This window comes from Myodes glareolus, chromosome 2 (assembly GCF_982192425.1).
Source record: "Myodes glareolus chromosome 2, mMyoGla1.1, whole genome shotgun sequence".
In the NCBI taxonomy this organism is placed as follows: Eukaryota; Metazoa; Chordata; class Mammalia; order Rodentia; family Cricetidae; genus Myodes; species Myodes glareolus.
The window spans coordinates 51,014,204-51,034,975 of record NC_142027.1 but is presented as its reverse complement, the minus strand read 5'-3'; the positions used below and the strand labels follow the sequence as shown (position 1 = coordinate 51,034,975).

At 39.1% G+C, this 20,772-nt stretch overlaps 1 protein-coding gene across 4 annotated transcripts in view; it reads left to right on the top strand.

Moving 5' to 3' along the window:
* Atp6v1a (ATPase H+ transporting V1 subunit A) overlaps positions 1-20,772 on the top strand; it is a 51,277-nt gene that overhangs the window by 10,431 nt on the left and 20,074 nt on the right. For 2 of the 4 annotated variants that reach the window (XM_048422337.3, XM_048422338.3), the window contains exons 2-9: positions 6,931-7,035; positions 7,531-7,625; positions 9,807-9,935; positions 12,666-12,880; positions 13,113-13,250; positions 15,501-15,652; positions 17,711-17,873; positions 18,505-18,613. In XM_048422337.3, coding sequence (XP_048278294.1) covers positions 7,544-7,625; positions 9,807-9,935; positions 12,666-12,880; positions 13,113-13,250; positions 15,501-15,652; positions 17,711-17,873; positions 18,505-18,613 — 988 coding nt within the window. In that variant the 5' untranslated portion in view covers positions 6,931-7,035; positions 7,531-7,543. Of the gene's footprint in view, positions 1-4,310; positions 4,499-6,930; positions 7,036-7,530; positions 7,626-9,806; positions 9,936-12,665; positions 12,881-13,112; positions 13,251-15,500; positions 15,653-17,710; positions 17,874-18,504; positions 18,614-20,772 lie in introns of those variants that run through there. The other 2 variants (XM_048422339.3, XM_048422340.3) reach the window with 2 other exon arrangements.

Sequence of the window (20,772 nt, the reverse complement as noted above, 5' to 3'; positions counted from 1 at the left end):
CATTTCTTTGTCTTTTTCTGTTTTGTTTTGTTTTTTCTTTCCTGTGTGTAGCCCTGGCTGTCCTGGAACCCTTTCTGTAGACTAGGCTGGCCTCCATCTCACTGAGATCCACCTGCCTCTGCCTCCCAAGTGCTGGGATTAAAGGCGTGCGCTGCTGCCTCCACTGGCGCCATATACTATTTCAGATAGATCTGCTGAGCAGGTAAAAATAGATGAATAGGAAAGTACTTATAAAATGACAAGTTTGCAGTAGTATTTTGCATTAGATGTGACCAAAGTAAAGTTTTTAACTGGATTAACTGAGCAAGCATAAGAATTTTAAACAGGTTAGGGTGCCTTTCTCTATGCGGGAAAATTGCTGATAAAAATAAAGAGATGTAAGTAAGGTCAGACTAGGTGGCACTTGTCTATAGTCACATCACTCAGGAGGCAGAGACAGTGGGATTATGAATTTGAAACCAAGATGGACAGTACACACAATGAAACCCTGTCTTTAAAGTAAATCAGTAAATAAGAAATGGCGTAGTGGACACCTACATACATGTCCTGATGTGACTGTTACGTCCTGCATACCCATATTGTCCTGTCACGCTGTATACTTTGGAATACATAAAATTAATAGTAAAAAGAAACTAAGTATTTGGTTGAAATCTAATGAATTTTCTTTTATAAACAAAATAACCAAAAAACTCCTGCTTTCCAAAGATCGTTTTAATAACACTTCAGTGTTAGTGAAGTGAGCCAGATTTGTCTTGGAACCTTAGAATTATCTGTTATGTCACCTTCTTGTCTCTAGCCCAAACTATGGTAGTAGAAGGAATTTGATCTAGGAAAAAGACATTCCTAGGTACAGCACACTAACAGCGGCAGTTTGGCATGTGTGCTGTCGGAGGCGGGAAGGCGGCTTCTGGTGTTCTGCAGTGCTGGTGGGGAGAGACTGGTGACTCACTGTCAGATGACTGCCTCTGTTGCCTTCTGCGTTCTTCCTTTTCTATAACAGATTCTTTTCTGTTTCATTTTTCACAAATATAGTGGGGACTACAATGTATGATTAAGGGTATCTTAGTTGTAAATTATAGTTGCTTTTTATCCTTAAAGTAGGAATCCATTAGCTAAGGGTAAATTTTAATGTAGTCTTTGAGTTGTTTTTTGTGTGAATGTAGCTGTGTATGCCACATTGGAACCCAGGAACTCTAACCTGCTTAGCTAGTGCTGTATTCCTGTCATGTCCCCAGCAGGGATAACTGTATAAACGGAGGAGTCTCATGCAGCATCAAATCATAGTACATTTGCACCTTCTACTGTAAAGCCTTGGTAAGGTTAGCTTTTACTATATATGACTCTTAATTTCCCCCCTGAAAATACTTTAGAAGGTTGTTTAACATTTTTAAATTATTTTTATTTTTAAATGTGTGTGTGTGTGTGTGTGTGGCCTTGTGCACATGTGTGCAGGTGCCCAAGGTGCATGTGTTGTTCAGAAGACCGGAGGCATTGGAACCCCAGGAACTGGAGTTAACAGGGGTTGTGAGTCACTTTACAGGGTCGTGGCACAGAAATAGACTCCACTACAAGAGCAGACGGCTCTCCTAACTGCCCAGCCACCTCTCCAGCCTGTGTTGGACATAGGTCATAACACATGCCTTTAATCCCAGCATTTGAGAGGCAAGACAGGAGGATCTCGATGAGTTTGAGGCCAGCCTGGTCTACAAGGCGAGTTCCAGGATAGCCAGGAATATTACATAGAGAAACCCTGTTTAGTTAAAGAAAAGGAAAAAAATTATTAGTGGAGCACTTTTTATTTTGGCTGTTTTTATAGATAGCAAGGAATAGTCGCTATGTTGTAAAACAGTGTTTATCAAACTGCTACATGCTCAATTGTGTTCACTTATCAAATCTCTGTAATATGTCTACCTAATAAAATATTTTCAGTTTCCTTAAGCTCCTTTGTATTACTAATAGAAAATGTTGTTTTGGCAGAGCTGATGTGGAATTCACAAAATTATAGATCTGAGAAGAGAGAGCTTTTGAGATGTTCTAATATAACTGTCACGATGAGGTAGAGAATATTATATTGTCTTTATCAAATAGAATTGTTTCAATGCAAGTACTAGAAATCAACATAGTAAATTAAGGGTGCAGAAGAGTATAAATATGTAAAGAGTGTAGAGTTAGAAGCCAACTGCCCAGGTTCAAATTCTGCGTTTATTTTCCTTTTTTTTTGAGACAGCGTTTCTCTGTGGCGCCTTGGCTGTCCTGGAACTCACTCTGTGGACCAGGCTGAGTATTTTCTTTCAGCTGAATGTTTATGAGTTCTAGGCCTGCCTAGTCTACACAGTGAGTTCCAGGACAGCAAGGGCTACACAGAGAAACGCTGCCTCAATAAATAAATAAATAAATATTTAAAAAATTGTCAAATTAAAGCAAAGATGTGCATCTGGTAACAAGTTGTCTAGAGATAAATTTGTAGTGTGTCACTAGGGCTTTTGAGTCTCTTACTATCCTTTGTTTTGTTTTTTCAAGACAGGGTTTCTCTGGAGCAGCTCTGGAACTCACTGTGTAAACCAGGCTAGCCTTGAACTCACAGACTTCCACCTGCCTCTGCCTCTGGAGCACTGGGGTTAAACCCACTGTCTTATCATCTTAATGTTATTGCTTCTAATGCCTAGTATGTGCCTCAAATATTTAAAACAACAACAACAACAAAAGTTTTAAAGGATAGATCCCAAAATTCCCATTGTGGCTATACTTACCCAGCTGACTGATAAACCCACAAGACAGCTGACTAATGAACAAATCCATTGATTTCTTTCCATTAATCATCATTCATATATGACTCAGACTTTAATTATCTAGTTTAAAAATTACAAAAGATACTGTTTGGCCCATGAAGATGTTTGAAGGCCTTTCTGCACCCCAGGAGAGTTGAACTGTCTTCCGGAGAACACTGTTGTGTACTCTGACGCCTCTTTGTCACCAGAGTGACTCCAAAGTGTAGTCTGATGTCTTTCGAGTTTCAGCTTTTCCTCCGTTAAGCTGCACTTCACACGCCTTTCCTTTGCAATCTTCTAAAATCAGCCTGTGCTGCTTCTGAGAGCACACACATCTCCTTATTTTAACTGCCTGGCTGGCTTTTTTCTCACCATGCCAGAAGAGAATTGAAGGATGATAAAAGGAAGATTGGATATCACGACATATTTACTGCAGAATTTTCTGTAGTACTGCAGCTGGCATATCATCGATGCTAATAGTACATTTTGTTCAGTAAATAAAATTGTGATATTATACAGTATAATTTTAAAAAAAAACTAGCCAGGTAATTATGTTTGCTTAAATAATAGGTAAGAATACATTTAAGAGCCTGGAAAGATGCTCCCTAGGATAAAAGCATTTGTTGCTATTGCAGAAGACCTGGGTTTGGTTTCAGCACTCACATAGTGGCTCACAACCATCTGTAACCCTAGTTGCAGGGGCTCTGGTGCCCTCTTCTGATCTCTTTGGGCATCAGGCATGCATGTGTTACATATACATACATGCAGATCAAACATTCATCCACTCCACCTCACCCCACCTCCACATTCACTTGCTCCTATACACATACAAACATGCATCACTAAAAAAAAAATCTTATTTAAAAAGCAAAAGCAGCAGCTGCTGCTGGTACATAAACATTAAACCTTTTAGAAATGAGGCAATCTTGGCTTAGAATAATAAAATTAAATTAGTTCCTCTTCATATTCCTTTTCCCTCAGGCAGACCAGTGTGGTATCTTACCACAGTCCTGTTGGACTCAACAGATGAAAGAGGGTAATCAAAAGAATTCAATTTTCCCAATGCCACAATTTAAAAATTTAAGCTCAGTCTTTTCGACTCAAAGCCTTGGTCTCTGCCCCACAAAACAAAGACATGTCCAGATCACCCGAAGTAATAGTCTTATGTTCTTACCCAATATTTAAAGTGTTTTTATTTCTAGTGCTCCATTTTGGAAGCAGTCAGTACAAATACGATAAAATACTTTCGGGAAGGATAGCCCAAGGAGTTAGGGACCATACAGAAGGCTGCCTTAGAGTAAGGAACAATGGAAGGCACATGGGAGGGAGCACAGACTGCTGTGAAAGAAGGCATTGCTGAAAGTAAATGGGTTTTTCAAAATTGAGATTTTATTCAGGTGGCATTACTAAGGGAATGTTTGTGAGCGTTTCTCATTTCACAAGGAACATTTGACCAAATCTGTAATTAAATCACAATTCTTAGATAAATGGTAGTGTAATTTTTGTTTTTTCAGTTACAGATAAGAGATTTTGATTTGTCTCAATTTTCCTGGAGCATATTAGAGGAACCGAAATGTGATCCCAAGTCAGCTGACTCAAGGTCTCATGCTGTCTCCACTTTACTGGGCGGATGATCATGTGTCACAAGCACTATACAGGGAATACCCATACTGGCTGGGGAAGAACTTAGTCTGGCCGATGACCTCACTACCATGTCTACTTTTCTGAAGGTGTGCATATATGTGTGCACGTCTGAATGTGTGTGCGCACATGGATCACATACATACAAGACCCCACAGAGAGCAGATGATATTGGATCACCTAGAACTGGACGTAGAGACACTTGTGAACTACCATGTGGGTGGCTGGGAACTGAACTTAGCTCCTCTGCGAGAGCAGTAAACTATCTTAACCACTGAGCCATCTCTCCAGCCCCTGAAGAATTTTTTATGTGTATATTTGTATGTATGAGCCTAAAAGAGGATATCAGATCCCCTTGAGCTGGAGTTGCAGGCAGTTGTGACTGCCTGGTCGTGGGTGGTATCTGATCCTTTGTAAGAGCAGCAAAGACTCTTAGCTGAGCTATCTTTCCGTCCTCCTCTTGGTTTGAAGATTTTAACAACCTGTTTCCTAACTATATATGTTATCTTTAGGGTTTTTTCTCCCATCATCTGGTATTTTCTAGGAAGCCTTGTTCTCGGGGCTGGGAAGATAACTCAGTCCATAAAGTGCTTGTGGCACACAGATCAGGATTTGAGTTCAGTCCTCAGCACCCGCCCACTAAGTCAGGTGTGCTTCCTGGAGGCTGAGACAGGTGAATGCCTAGGCCTCACTGGCTGGCTAGCCTGAGCAAATCTGCAAGCCCCAGGTCCTAGCGAAAGAGCCTTTCTCAAAGGCAAGACAGATACTCCTGAGAAATAACACTCAAGATTTACCTGTGGTGTCCACACAGATTTTGATATCTTGGCTAAAAGATTACAAATTGTATGTGCTGTAACTGATCATCTGGCATCTCCAAAAATACTGAAAATCACGCCTCGGTGTTGCCATCTCAACAAAGCTCAGGCCTTGGTTTTCCTGCCTGTGTTCTTTCTATCTGGACTCAGCACTCTCAGAACTTGTTTTCCGGCGACCTTTGTTGTTATATGGGCTTTATCCATATTGCTCTGCACTTTACCCATATTCTCTAAGGGAGAGTCAGTTTCTCTCCTGTCCCAACACAGTGTATAGACCTTGAAAACTGAAGTCAGTTTTCTGTATAGTACATTGGGGTAAACCAGTAAAAGTACCCTGAAAATAGTCACGTGTTTTAGCTGCAGCTTTTTTTCTCTACCTTTACCACAGGACCTTCCTCTTGGAAGGAACACAGTAAACATTCAGTACACAGAAGTCCAATGCCATTCAAGCCTTCACTAGCGTTTGCAGTCTCTCCCCTGATTTACTGTGTTATAGTATAGCAACAGCATGAAGTGCATTTGTTTTCTTGACATTCAGGTAGAGACCCATAAATTAGTATCATGTATCTCTACATACTTAATCCCTATTGTTGCCCTGACGTAAGCTTTTCTACCAGCCAGGCTGGTCTGTTGTGCTGTTTCTGAGTCTTTTATTTCCCTTCCTCTCTTGTTGCCCATCTAGAAGCCTTTGCCACTCACCCTTCTCTAGTCTGTGCTCATGTCTCCACTAGACACTGTAGTCTTTAAATGTTTGCTAACTGTATGTGATAAAGCACTTTATTTTGTGGTTGATTGGAGGACATTATTTAACATTCACACATCCAAGTATTTTTTATCACTGTAATATAATCATTAATAAACTTTCAACTCCAGAATCCATCATCGATTTTCCTTTCTGGTGTTGTTTTATGTGTCCTTCGTTGTTTTTAGGCAGGATCTCTCTGTGTGTAGCACTGGTTCGGCACTCTCTTGATAGACCAGGCTATTTTCAAACCTCGTGACAAACCTCCTGACTCTGCTTCCCAAGTAGGAATACTAGTGTGGGCCACCTGGACAGGTTTCTAGCCTCTGTGTAGACACAAGCAGTTGTCCCTTGAAGTTTTCAGATTGTACATTCTAAAGGTAGAGAGAGGTTGAACTACATTTTCTTTTGTTTTTTTTAAAGATTTATTTATTTTTGCTTTATGAGTATAAATGTTTGCTTGCATGTATGTGTATCCTGTGCATGCCTGGTACCTGTGGAAGCCAGAGTAGGATGTCACACCCTCTCCTCCCAGACCTGGAGTTACTGACAGTTGTGAGCTGCCATATGGATGCTGAGAACTGAACCTGGATCCTCTGAAAAATCAAGTGCTCTTAATCACTAAGTCATTTTTCCCAGGCCCTGAACTAAATGTTCTTAATGGTTCTGTGTTTTACTAAAAGGAAAAATGCCCCCCTAGGCATTTCTTTTTCTGGGTTTTTTTGTTTGTTTGCTTGTTTGTTTGTTTGTTTCTCTGTGTAACAGCTTTAGCTGTTCTTGACTAGCTCTTGTAGACCAGGTTGGCCTCGAACTCACAGAGATCCCCCTGCTTCTGCCTCCCAAGTGCTGGGAATAAAGGCATGCACTGCCACCACTTAGTTTGTTCCATAACAAGTGTTATAATTTGAAAAATGAATAAAACAAAGATGGGGACTAAATGGTTACAAACGTGTTCCTTTTGCAGAAGTCCTGGACTCGGTTCCTAGCCTCTGCACAGTGATTCACAAGAGCCTATAACTCCAGCTCCAGGAGATCCAGCACCCTCTTCTGGCCTCTCTGCAGGCACCGGGTATGCATATTGTACACATACATGCATTAAAGCAAAACACTCAGGATTTTAAAAAATGGGTAAAGCATTGAAAAAATAAAGGATAGGGCACAATTGAAATAGATGCTTAGAGCAACCTCATGAAAAGGATGGAATTTGAATAGAGCCCTAAAGGCGGTAACCAACTAGGTAACCTAGAAGAAAAACTACTTAGCAAAGGCCTTCCACAGAGCTTTATGGAATGATTCCAAGTAATTGGAGAGGAAGTTAGGGAAACGGTGGGTGGGGATATGGGCATAAAGGGCTAACTAAATCAATAGAAATTTTTAGTATTTTCTGTGGAGCATGAGATGTAAAAATGTAATTTGATTATTATAACATAGTGGTGGGGTCCTTTTAACTAAATTTTGTGAATTTTATGTTACATTTTATTCTGAAACAGGAGAATATACCATCTATGCTAATTATTTTGTTTTACAGTTTATAATTCTGATTTACTTTCCTTTTTTGGCTTAGGTAAATTAACACAATGGATTTCTCCAAGCTACCCAAAATACGTGACGAAGATAAAGAAAGCACATTTGGTTATGTACATGGAGTCTCAGGGCCTGGTAAGTAATATGTAGTCATCTAAGAGGAAGGATGCTGCCCTGCAAGCAGTGTCTTCCAGGTCTTTCCAAGGCGTGGGGAGAAACAAGTTCCTACTGACCCACAGAGATGGGTTGCTGCTTTAAGATCTTGTAGTGACTATGAAGGGTGTAGCCATCATGGTGGTTCCTCAAGCACTAGTCACGTGCATCCATGGTCTCTCATTGAGATCCAGCTTTGGGATACCATGCTTGTTAGGGAAACATAGCTTCAATTTTTTTGTTGTTATTTTTGTTGCTAAATTTGAAATTTAAAAAGCTTTAAGGTTTGTAGCTTTTAATGCACAGTACCTTGATGTATAATAAATTTTCAGTTGCTCTCTATAATGACCTCCAGAGCATTTCTTGGTAATGTTAGCGTGTCTTTGTGTTTATACATCTATCTGAATGACAATTTTCCTGGTATATCTCACAACTGGCTACTAGAAAGAAAGAAGTCTGATGACCTGATACTGAGAATAGAAAGTAGTTTTAAATTTTGTATACATCCATTTTGTCAAACTTTGTATTTTAAAATAATCGTCTCATTTTAGTATTCATTTTTTTGTTGACTATCCCACTAACAAATGTGACTTTTGCAGTTCCCTGGGTACAACTGCTCATTGTTAATTTTGTTAGTGACATAAATTCATCTTTCCTTTCACACTGTACCTATTGTGTTCTCATCATGGTGAACGTGATGACAGCTTTTTGGTGTTTCACAAATGAAGACTTAATTCATGTGCCCCACTTTCTTCTCTCCAAGAATTAAATGAGCTTAGGCTCATGGGCAAGAAGTAAAGAGTACACATTTCATTGTTCCTAAGTACTTCTTAATAGAGAAGTGGTTCCCAACCTTCCTAACACTGTGACCCTTTAATACAATTCCTCATGTGGTGACCCAACCACAAAATTATTCCATTGCCCCATCATAATTGTGATTTTGCTTCTGTTACGAATTTCACTGTAAATATCTGATATGCAGGATATCAAAGGGGTTGCCACCCACAGGTTGAGAACCGCTGTAAGAGAAAAATGGTAGGTATCCTTTGGGGTTTATGAAATAGGATTTTTAATTTTACCGATATTTCCAGACATTTTAATCCTTCTTATACTATAGATAGAAAAGTAAATTGGAAATGAATAGATGTTCAGTTTTCTAGAGCAGATTAATTAGCATCTCTCCTTTTCAGCAATCCCTGTCACATAGCTGGAATCAGTTGTATCGCAGATGAACTATTAAGAATGGGTTCACTCTTACGCATTTCTACATATGGGGCACCCTTCTCTTCCTTTCAGAAGAATAATTTTTATTTGCTAGACAGCCTGGTCCAAAATAGCAGCAAGTTCTAATTCTGGCTCCTGCTAGTGAGTTGAAAATAGAGGTCCTTTCTTAACTGAAAGTTTAGACAGTGGTGGAGGCTGGTTATGAACATCTTATTCTTTAATAAAAGGAATTAATTATGCACATGTGGGGCACTGGTGTTAATTTTGAGGCAGATTTCAAATAACCTGGGCTGGCCTTGAAAAATATATATATATATAGTGAAGGCCAACCTTGAAACCCTGGTCATTGCTCTGCTTCCCAAGTGCTAAGGTTGCAGATGTGTACCATCTAGCTGTGGATAAAATCCCTTTTTAATCCTGGAATTAACAGTTTGTTCAAGGTCCTAAAGGTTCACATCTAAGGAAACTGTTTAAAGTAATGAAAAACAAAAGTCTTGCTTTATTGTTATCTGTCATGGGATAACAGTACAATAAACTATTTACTGTATGACATTCTGAAGCTCTTAATTCCAGTGTAAGGTGTTTGCTTGCTTGTTTGTTTATGGTTCCAAAAGCCTTCATTCATCGTATATATTAAAGTAACGTGGGTTGTTCAGGATGTATTGCAATACTGTGAGGTAAGTGCTTTCATATGAGACTTCATGTGCCTAAACTAGTTTGCTTTTGTGTTGCATTGATCAATGACCTTAGCCCAAATGTTTGTCTCCTTCTTTGTATCACTTACTAAAAGTATGTCTTTATGTGAAACCGTAAACTCCATAGTGGGAGTTCTTCTTCCTTATGAATAGATGAGAAGGCGTGCTATTGGATTTATTGGATACTGAAATCATTTGTGATTATTCACAGAACTTTGGGTCACCAGTCTCTTGTTCTTTACAGTGGTTACAGCCTGTGACATGGCGGGTGCAGCTATGTATGAGCTGGTGAGAGTGGGTCACAGCGAGCTGGTTGGAGAGATTATTCGATTGGAAGGTGACATGGCTACCATTCAGGTGTATGAAGAAACTTGTATCCTTTTTCTGTTCAGTTTTCTGCCACTTTCTGTGTGTCGGGGTTTAAGGGTTTAAGGCAAAATAGAAGCAGTACTAACCAGTGACAATGCATGAGTAATGCACATATCATAAGTACTAACCAGTGACAATGCATGAGTAATGCACATATCATAAGTACTAACCAGTGACAATGCATGAGTAATGTACATATCATAAGTACTAACCAGTGACAATGCGTGAGTAATGTACATATCATAAGTAATAACCAGTGACAATGCATGAGTAATGCACATATCATAAGTACTAACCAGTGACAGTGCATGAGTAATGTACATATCATAAGTACTAACCAGTGACAGTGCATGAGTAATGCACATATCATAAGTACTAACCAGTGACAGTGCATGAGTAATGCACATATCATAAGTACTAACCAGTGACAATGCATGAGTAATGCACATATCATAAGTACTAACCAGTGACAATGCGTGAGTAATGCACATATCATAAGTACTAACCAGTGACAATGCATGAGTAATGCACATATCATAAGGAAATGTTCAAGAAAGAGCTGCTGGGAATTAGTGCTCTTGACTAAGAAACCGGAATTGCATTCTGAATTTTCATTGCTCTTAATGTTTGGTGTCCCAAACTTCAGGAAGTACGGTTACAAATTTATTTAGAAGATTTTATATTGCAGAGGAAAGCATAGATGGAATAAAAATAATTGACTTATGTAGTTAAAATTACCTAGTCATGATTTTTTTAAAACAATAAATATAGATCATTCCACTGTTCTCAATCTTTAATGAATAATATATTACAGCTTTAGCACTAAGAAGTCCTTGCTATTGGATCGCTACTATATTAACTTTTATGCATAATCCCTATTTCCAGTTTTCTGTGAAAATAGAGGAGGAGCTGATAAGATGGTGGAGTTTGTAAAGGTACTTGTTGCCAAGTCCAACAAGATGTCTGAACCCTGAACTTGTGCAAAGGTGGAAGGGGAAAACTGAGGGTACAACGCTGTCCTATCCTTCCATGCCTGCACTCACACGCACACATGATAAACCAGTGCTAGAAACATTTTTTCAATAATGTTTAATAATTGAATATTATTAATTCAATTGAATAATTGATTAATTGAATTTATAATGTAATAATAAAAAAAGAAATATTCTGTGATTCTCTATAAGCTTCACAGAGAGTTGCTCTTTTGGATATTCATATATCTTTTAACTTAATTCTCAAGGTCAGCATTAATTCTTTGGGGTTTTAAGCAGATTTTGTTTTCTTGCTCTTCTAACAAACATGCTTGGAAGTAGCCAGCTTCCCTGTATGAGTAGTTGGTCCTAATATAAAACAGAATCATCTACAAAGGAATTGAAGTCTCTGTGTGTTCATGTGTGTGCAGGTACACATGCATGTGAGAACACATGTAGCTGAAGACCAGAAGGTAACCTCATGTGCCACCCAACATTTTTTTGAGACCAGAGCTCTCATTTTGCATGGAGCTTGCCAAATAGGTTAGACTGCTGGCTCTCCAGTCCCAAGAATCCGATTCTGCCTGTCCAGAGCTGAGATTGGAAGAATGTACTTTTTAACATGGTTGCTGGAGATTGGATTCAGATCCTCATGCTTGCAAGCACTTTAGTAACTTGAGATAATGGAATTATGTTAATGATGTAATCTAGAGAAAGGAACAATTTTTAGAGAAATTCTTTGAATTCATAGGTTTAATAAAATTCATATCAGATACAAACATGAAAATGCATGTTTTAGAGACCCTTCTACTATAATTCATAGATGTTCTTACTCCTTTTTTATAGCTACATATAATTCCAGCATATAGGATTATCATGATTCTGTAATGAATAGTATACATTTTGATGATTTATAGTCTTTTTTAAAAAAGTGTTACAGTGTAACCATTTTTAATTTTGAGAGATTTTTCTAAATTATTCTCAGTGAAAGTTTTATTAGTTGTACTGTCAACAAATGCTATAAAACAAGGAAGATTCACTATCAGTGCTCAACTTTAGACTCTTCTCTTTCTAAATCATCTCCTTAGCTCTCAAAATTTTTACTTTTTGTCTAAGTATCACTATCTTTATAGAAGACTGCTGTAAGCAGAAAGGAAATGCTTTGGCTTCTGTTCTTCAACCTGTGACTCCTAAACTGCAGAGGCACTTGAACAACCGCTGTAGACTCGGCAGTGCCCAGGACGTTCCGAGGCTCACACAGGAACGTTAAGATACTTCATCAGACATGACTAGTCGCTTACAGTATTCGGTTGCATTATATTCTTGTCACTGGCATCATGAATGTTTACAAGACTGAGCTTTTGGTGGTTACCAGACGTAAAATCCAAGGTGGTAGACAAAAATATGCAATAGGTTTCCAATCATACTGAAAGCCCTACAGTATCCAAAAAATACATACACCCTTCTCGTCATTAGAATTGTGGTTATTTAGGAACAAAATTAATTTTTTTGTTTCCAGTTTACTCATTATTCTTTCATTGATACCAGTTTTTAGGATATACACATTTATTACTCGTTGGATATGATCATAGGTATATCTTTTGTCCTTAGACACTGTAAAATATTACTGAAATATCAAGTCTATGGGAAACCTTGGGGACTTATGTCTTATCTCCTTAAATGTCATGCCCCTTTTAAATGGTTACTTCTATTAATAGTATCTTCCAACTCTGTTTTACATTTTCCTCAACTGCTGTTTCTAGCCGGTGTCTCTGTTGGAGACCCTGTACTCCGCACTGGGAAGCCTCTCTCAGTAGAGCTTGGTCCTGGCATCATGGGAGCCATTTTTGATGGTATTCAGAGACCCCTGTCAGATATCAGCAATCAGACCCAAAGTATCTACATTCCCAGAGGAGTAAATGTGTCTGCTCTGAGCAGAGATATCAAATGGGAATTTACACCAAGCAAAAACCTACGGGTATGTCTGTGTAACCAGGAATTCCTAAAGTTGATGAAAGACTGAAATGTGTATTTAGTAAACTATTTTATACTCTTAGTCTAAATAAGTATAAACCATGGATTACTGTCTAATTTTTAATGCACTTATTGTACATAGAATAATGCTTTATTTATGTTAGGCAAATGCAAAAGTAGGGGTAAGTCTACTTGGTTTATTCAAGTATTAAAAAGTGAATGCATTTGTTCCTTAGGTTGGTAGTCATATCACTGGTGGGGATATTTACGGGATTGTCAATGAGAACTCACTCATCAAACACAAAATCATGTTACCCCCACGCAACAGAGGAAGTGTGACTTACATCGCACCACCTGGGCATTATGACGCCTCTGTAAGTACTACTTGGATTTTGTCCTATACAACAACTTGTTTATATATGGCAGTTACCAGCAGTTCCATGCCCTAAAACCATTAAAACATTTCTAATAGTTTAAGTTTTTTTATTTGTTTATGTATTCATTTACTTTCCTTAATTGAGCCTTGCATATGTTAAGTAATCACTCTACCACTGAGTTGTATAAATTTTTAAGAGTGATTTTGTTTTGACCTGGACTTGAGAATACACGAAACAGAATGTACCTTTTAAAAAAGTATGATGTTTTCCTATCTTTTTAACTGATGGATTTGCCTAAATCTCATATTCATTAGGATTAGAATGAACTTTGATTTTAACTGTCAATTAGTATTCACATAATTATAAAATAGATTTGTGAATTATTACTTTAAGTGCACTGTTGTTTTATTTCTGCTTAGCGGCACACCTCAGTCTACTGATATTTTAACTACTGTCTGTGCCTCACAGCCCACAGTCTTACTCCACTGCCCGTAAGGCCTGTTGGGATTTCAGGGTTCCCCATCCCCCCAGGCAACCAGAGTGGCTATTGTTTTATCTAAGTTGTTCTATTTACAAATAAGGCACAGGCCGTTAATCCCAGCAGAGGCAGGCGGATCTCTGTGTGTTCAAGGCCAACCTGGCCTACAGAGAAAGTTCCAGGACAGGCCTCAAAGCTACAGAGAAACCCTGTCTTGAAAAACAAAAAACAAAAGAACAAACAAAAACAAAACAAAACAAAAAAACAAATAAGGACTTGAGAGTCGGATGTTGGGATGAAAACTTGCTAGATCAGAGAAGTCAAGCAACCAGCCAACCCAGCAAGAGGGTAAACCTCCCCACACCATCCCAAACCCAAAAGACTGTGAAACTCTTAAGTCCCTTCCTCCTCCTTCCTGTGTCTATCTATCCATATCCTGGGTCCCCTGGCTCATTCTTGTCAACCAGTCACTGATTCCACCCTCTGATCCCAGATTCATTTATTAACACCATCTCTGAGTTTCACAGCACAATCAAATATCCTACACCAATGCGCCATATATGACTTAGTTTATTAATTTTTATTTATGTCACGTAATGTCAGATACAATAGACTCAGCAGTCTTTGAATCTGAAGATAATTTATTAAGAAGACCATGATAACGTGTAATAGCCCCCTAGTAAAATGCAAATAACGAGTTTTTCAAAAACTATTTGCCAAAAATAAGTTTGTGCTTTACAGCATACAGGGAACGTGCATTGATTTGGTATTCTGAGACAGCTCTCTAGAGTTGTTCACTAGCTTAAGAGATTCGCTCCTTCCCGATGGAGGAATTGCTGTAGAACAGTCTGTTCGTGTGTTAAGCAAGCTACAGATTTCTCCTGAAATTTGGAATTATTTGAGAATAATTGAAACAATTTCAGTGTTCATAGAGGCTGTCATATTATCACTTCCTTTTGTTTACATATTATATTTATTTATATATTTATTTATATATTAATAAAAATTAATATTAAATTTCGGGTTGTGTTGGTTTGGTTTTTCAAGGTAGGATTTCTTGGCTGTTCTGGAACTCCTTCCAGTTTGAGCAGATTGACCTCAAACTCAGAGATTTGCCTGCCTCTGCCTCTCTAGTGTTAAGATTAAAGACGTGTGCTATAGGTGGAGGCTGCTTGTTCGTTTCCTGCCCGCCCAGATCCGAAATAATCACATAGGAACTGTATTATTACAACACTGCTTGACCTATTAGCTCAAGCTTCTAATTGGCTAGCTCTTATATCTTAAATTAACTCATTTCTATTAATCTGTGTATCGCCACATGGTTATGACCTACCAGATAAGACTCTGTCCCATGTCCAGCATCTATCTCCTGAGGAGGCTACATGGCTTCCCTCTGACTCCACCTACTCTCTCCTCCTCTCTCTGCTTGGAATTCTCACCTTGTCCTAGTCTGCGCTGCGATAGGCCCAAAGCAACTTTATTCATTAACCAATGCTATTCACAGTATACAGTTTATGTAGCTGTTTACGGTGTCATGTGCTCCTTTCCAAAAACCTTTTACCACACTTTTTTTTTTTAATCGATGAACTAGTAGTACACCTAGGATAAAAAAGCATGGCCGTATGTAAGACACATAATAGAAAATGTACATCTCTCTTCTTGTTCATAGCCCTGTTCTCTCCACAAGAGGAACTAGGGCTGCTCACATTTTGGGAGAACCATTCACAGATTTAGCCACCCTTAGGATTCTACTGTTTTCGTTTTTACAGGATGTCGTCCTTGAGCTTGAATTTGAAGGGGTGAAGGAGAAGTTCAGCATGGTTCAAGTATGGCCTGTGCGTCAGGTTCGGCCTGTCACGGAAAAGCTACCAGCAAACCATCCTTTGCTTACTGGCCAGAGAGTTCTTGATGCCCTTTTTCCGTAAGTTTGATATGTTCCCCCGTTTGCCCTCAAGTTACTTATTGTAAGTACCTGTCTTTTCCTAATCATTGCAGATATGAGTTCTCTGTATTTGATACTGTGATAGGTTTTATCTAGACCAGGGTAACAATGGTGAATTAGGTACGTCTGTTGCCAATACTTAAGACTCCACAGTCACAAATGGCATTATTTTTAAAAACTTACTGAAAAATAAAATTTCCAGAAGACTCTGTGGCAAAGCGTGTAACTATCCTTCATAGAATTAATGGATTGGCTTTCTATTGATTGTTAATTTCTAAAATCAAATGGCCTCTGTATGCTGCCAATAGTAGTAATGTATAGTGTGCTCTTTCCTGTTTCCTTTGCATAGAGACATGAGACTTCTCTGTATTCTGCTGTGCTTTTTACAATTCCCTCTCCATTTAGTTTCCAGCAAAGACTGGTTTCTCCCTCAACCTGACATCACTAAACTTATTTTTTAAAGTAGCAGTACTCACAAAGACTGAGCAGGCGCTCTGCCCCTGACCCAAGTCCCTAGCCCTCCTGGCACTTACTATTACTTTCCCATAATGAGCTCTGTCCTCTGACTCTTTCTTTCTGGTTGTTTCCTCCTGACTCATTATTCAGATTAGACTCCACAGACTGATTCCTATTAGTAGTTCCTAGTAGTGTAGAAAAGCTGTGTATTCTGTCAGACTCACCTGGAGAAATCCAGCTTTGAGTCAGCCCAGCTGTTTCCCGGCGCTTTGCACATACACTGAGAAAGACCAGATGATCCGTAGTAATGGATTTCTGCACCCTCTGCTGTGAGGCTGTCCTTCTGTCCCTACTTGTGGGTCTCTGCTGCTCTCAGCAGCTTTTCATTTGCTACACATATTTTAAGTGTTCAACTCCATTTCTCCTTCTTCCCCTTTCTCCTTCACTGTGGAGCTCCTTCTGTTTCCCACCATGAGCCCTTAGTGCACATTCCTGTCTGTATCTTCCTCCTTTCCCCTTTTGGAGTTTATCACACCTCTTGACTCCCCAAGGACCTCTCCCTCTTCTGCCTTTTTGTATAAGTATCCAACTTAGTGAAAAAGAAAGGAAGGGAAGAGGAGGAAAAGGTGTGCTTTACCGTGTTATCCTGTTCTGTCTCCTACTTTCCCTGCATCTTCATGGCTAAATTGGAAAGAAAGCACTGGATACCACCACTCCTCTCACCCGTGCAGGTCCTCCCCTGCCCTTGGCATTGCTGTTCCCGTGAACTGGTCTCACTCATGTCATCATTGTCCCCACACTTGATCAATTTAAGAAATAAATTTCAAGCTTGGGGTGGTGGCACGCATCTTTAATCTCAGCACTCAGAGAGGCAACGGCAAACAGATCTGTGAGTTATAGACCAGCCTGGTCTACAGAGTTCAGTACAGCCAGGGCTACACAGAGAAACCCTCTCCAAAAAAAAACCAAAAAAAACCAAAAAAAACCCAGCAAGCAAGGAAGGAAGTTCAATATTTTTAATTTCTCATGACTTTGAGTATTTATTGCCTTGTCATGAAACCCCGGCTCTCACCTGCTCACAACTTCTGTAAGCTTCAGTATTACTTAGGCTTTTTCTCATCCCATATCATACCTCTTTTAGGATGACCTTATTATTTCTTCTGACTATATTAACTTTATGGTAAGATATAAATTCCCTAGGCATTTTCTACCCCCTCAGGAAATATGCTGCAAATATTGTTCATAGTTTTAATCCGCATGTTGCCTTTATGTGAACAGACTTGTATAAGAATGAATGTCATCAGTGCTATTTTGTTACCTTGTTATTTTCATATAGCTCTTCCTCAGGTGCCTTATAGAATACATTTTCACATTCCATCTACTGTAAATGACAGAGATGTTTAACCATGATAAAATATTTGCTAATTTGCTACCTTGTTGCTTTTGAGACAGTGTCTCACTCTGAACAATATGTTATTGAAGCTAGCCTCCAATCATGGATCTTCCTACTACCTCAGCCTTGCAAATGCTGGGGCTACAGGTGTGACCTACCATGTCCATCTCTTTGTTGTTGTCTTTTAGGTGTGTTCAGGGAGGAACTACTGCTATCCCAGGTGCTTTTGGCTGTGGAAAGACAGTGATTTCACAGTCTCTGTCTAAGTACTCCAACAGCGACGTGATCATCTATGTAGGATGCGGTGAAAGAGGAAATGAGATGTCTGAAGTTCTACGGGACTTCCCTGAGGTCTGTCTGTAGAAAACTTCAAATAATTCTCTAGAGAAAATAATGGCTTATCAGCTGTCATTGGCAATTAATAGTTTTATGCTGGGTAAAGAACAGTGCTTTCAGTTTTCAAGATGTTTTTGAAGAATTTTAAATTAATATTCATGATTAATTTGTATATTTAAAGAAAAAGGAAATGAATTCTTTGGAGTTAAACACCTAAAAGTTTCTCATCTTTGTTCTCACTTGAGAGAGAGATAAGAAGGATAAAATTCCTGCACTTTGGGAGGCAGAGCCAAGAGGGTCAGTAGTTCAGGGCTGGCCTGGACTATATGAGACAGTATCTAAAAAAGAAACCAAACATTTAATTGTCTGAGCTTTATATGGGCTTTGTGATCTAGGTTACTGTGGTAACATTTCCTTTTTCACAAAATAATGGTTTCCTTTGTTCACTTGTAATTGTCTGTTTGTCAAACAACACTGTGGGCCAGGGAAGAGGGTTGGCATGATGGGGGGGGGGCGTTCTTTGAGAATTCTGACTGAAAGGATTAAACATGAACAAGTTATAACTTTTTAAAGTAGGGGGAGAAGTCGGAATGTTGAAATGTTATACTTAGAAACTGGGCATCACTAATGGATTTTATACCCTCAGCTCACTATGGAAGTTGATGGTAAAGTAGAGTCAATCATGAAGAGGACAGCACTGGTGGCCAATACCTCCAATATGCCTGTAGCTGCAAGAGAAGCCTCTATTTACACTGGTGAGTTAGGAACTGGAATAAAAGAACTTAACAGCTCATTTAAAACACTAGCACCCATTTTTTTCTTTGCTTTTTTATAATTTCATCCTAGAAAACTCCCATCTAATCATATTGCTAGCTTTTAAGAAATATCTAAATTATTTATTATATGTATCATGAAAATAAATGAGTATAAAAATTTTTTTTAAAGATTTTTATGTGTGTGTATCACATGTGTGTTTATGCTCAGAGGACAGAAGAAGGTGTGAGATCCCCTAGAACTAGAGTTACAGGCAGTTGTGAGCTACACAGCTAGATGCTGTGGGCGGAACTCAGGTCCTCTGCAACAGCAGTGCAAGTTTTTGATCTTTGCGTAAGCCATCTCTCCAGACATTAGATGGTTGGAACCCAGGTGGCATTGTTGTCTTCTTCACCCCCTCTTCTCCCTCACCTCCCCTACTGCCATGGGTGGCATCATCGTCTTCTTTACCCCCTGCACCCCCACCCCACCTTCTGCTGTTGTTCACCACACCCAGTGCTTTGTGCATTCTAGACAAGTATTCATGAGCTATGTCTAAGCTCCCAGTTCTCTTAATGAACATAAAGCAATACATTAGCCTTCTTGTGATGATTCATCTTACTATTAGTTTATATGTTTCCTGATTTTCTGAGAAATCACCACATTGACATCCAAAGGGGCTGTTCCAGCTTGCATTCCCACCAGCAATGAAGGAGTGTTCCCTTTACCTCACAGTCTCTCCAGCATAAGTTGTCATAGTGTTTTTGATTGTGGCCAGTCTTACAGGTGTAAGATGAAATCTCAGAGTTATTTTGATTTGCATTTCTCTGATGACTAAGGATGTTGAACATTTCCTTAAGTGTCTTTCAGGCATTTTAGATTCCTCTTTTGAGAGTTTTCTGTTTAGGTCTGTACTCCATTTTTTTTATTCGATTATGTGATCTTTTTTTGTTCAATTTCTTGAGTTCTTTATATATTTTGGAGATCAGACCTCTGTCTGATGTGGGGTTAGTGAAGATTTTTTCCCATTCTGTAGGCTGTTGTTTTGTCTTATTGACCATGTCCTTTGCTTTACAGAAGTTTTAGCTTCAGGAGTTCCTATTTATTAATTGTTTCAGTGTCTGTGCTGCTGGGGTTATATTTAGGAAGTGATTCCCTGTGCCATTGCGCTGAAGTGTACCCACTTTGTAACATGAGGAGGCCTGCTAGTTGTTGGGGTTTCTGTCCCGCCTCACCCCCCCAGCTGTTTAGTCCCAGAGAAAATCACACATGAGATCTCTATAAGTTATAAAGCTGACTGGCCCTTTAGTTCATGCTACCTATTTGTTCTTATAGTTTATATTAACCCATTGTTCTGATCTATGTTAACCACCTGCCTCAGTACCTTTTTCAGTGGGGCAGATCACATCCTGCTGCTTCAGTGATCTTGCAGGAGTGGGAGGAATCAGCTTCCTCCTTCCCAGAATACTCTTGTTCTCCTTACATCATTTCCACTTCCTGTCTGGTTTTCCTGCCTGAACCTCCTGCCTGGCCAATCAGTGTTTTATTTATAACATGATTGACAGAATACAGATAATTCTCACGCACCACCACTTTCATTTCTATAAGGTTCAGTGTGGTTGGCTTTATGTTGATCCATTTGGACTTGAGTTTTGTCCATGGTGGTAGATATGGGTCTATTTTCATTCTTCTACATGTTAATATCCAGTTATGCCAGCACCATTTGTTAAATATGCTTTCTTTTTGATATTTTTTGCTTCTTTGTTCAAAAACTTGTGTTCGAAGATGTGTGTATTGATATCCGGGTCTTCTATTCGGTTCCATTGGTTCTCCTGTCTGTTTTTATGCCAATACCAGGCTGTTTTCAGTACTGTAGCTCTTAGTAGAGTTTGAAGTTAGGGATTGTGATGCCTCCAGAAGTTCTTTTGTTGTGCAGCATTGTTTTGACTATCCTGGGTTTTTTGCTTTTCCATTCTTTTTTTTTAAATTTATTTATTATGTATACAGTGTTCCTTGTGCAGGTACATCTCCATACCAGAAGAGGGCACCAGATCTCATTACAGATGGTTGTGAGCCACTACGTGGTTGCTGGAAATTGAACTCAGGACCTCTGGAAGAGCAGCCAGTGCTCTTAACCTCTGAGCCATCTCTCCAGCCCCAT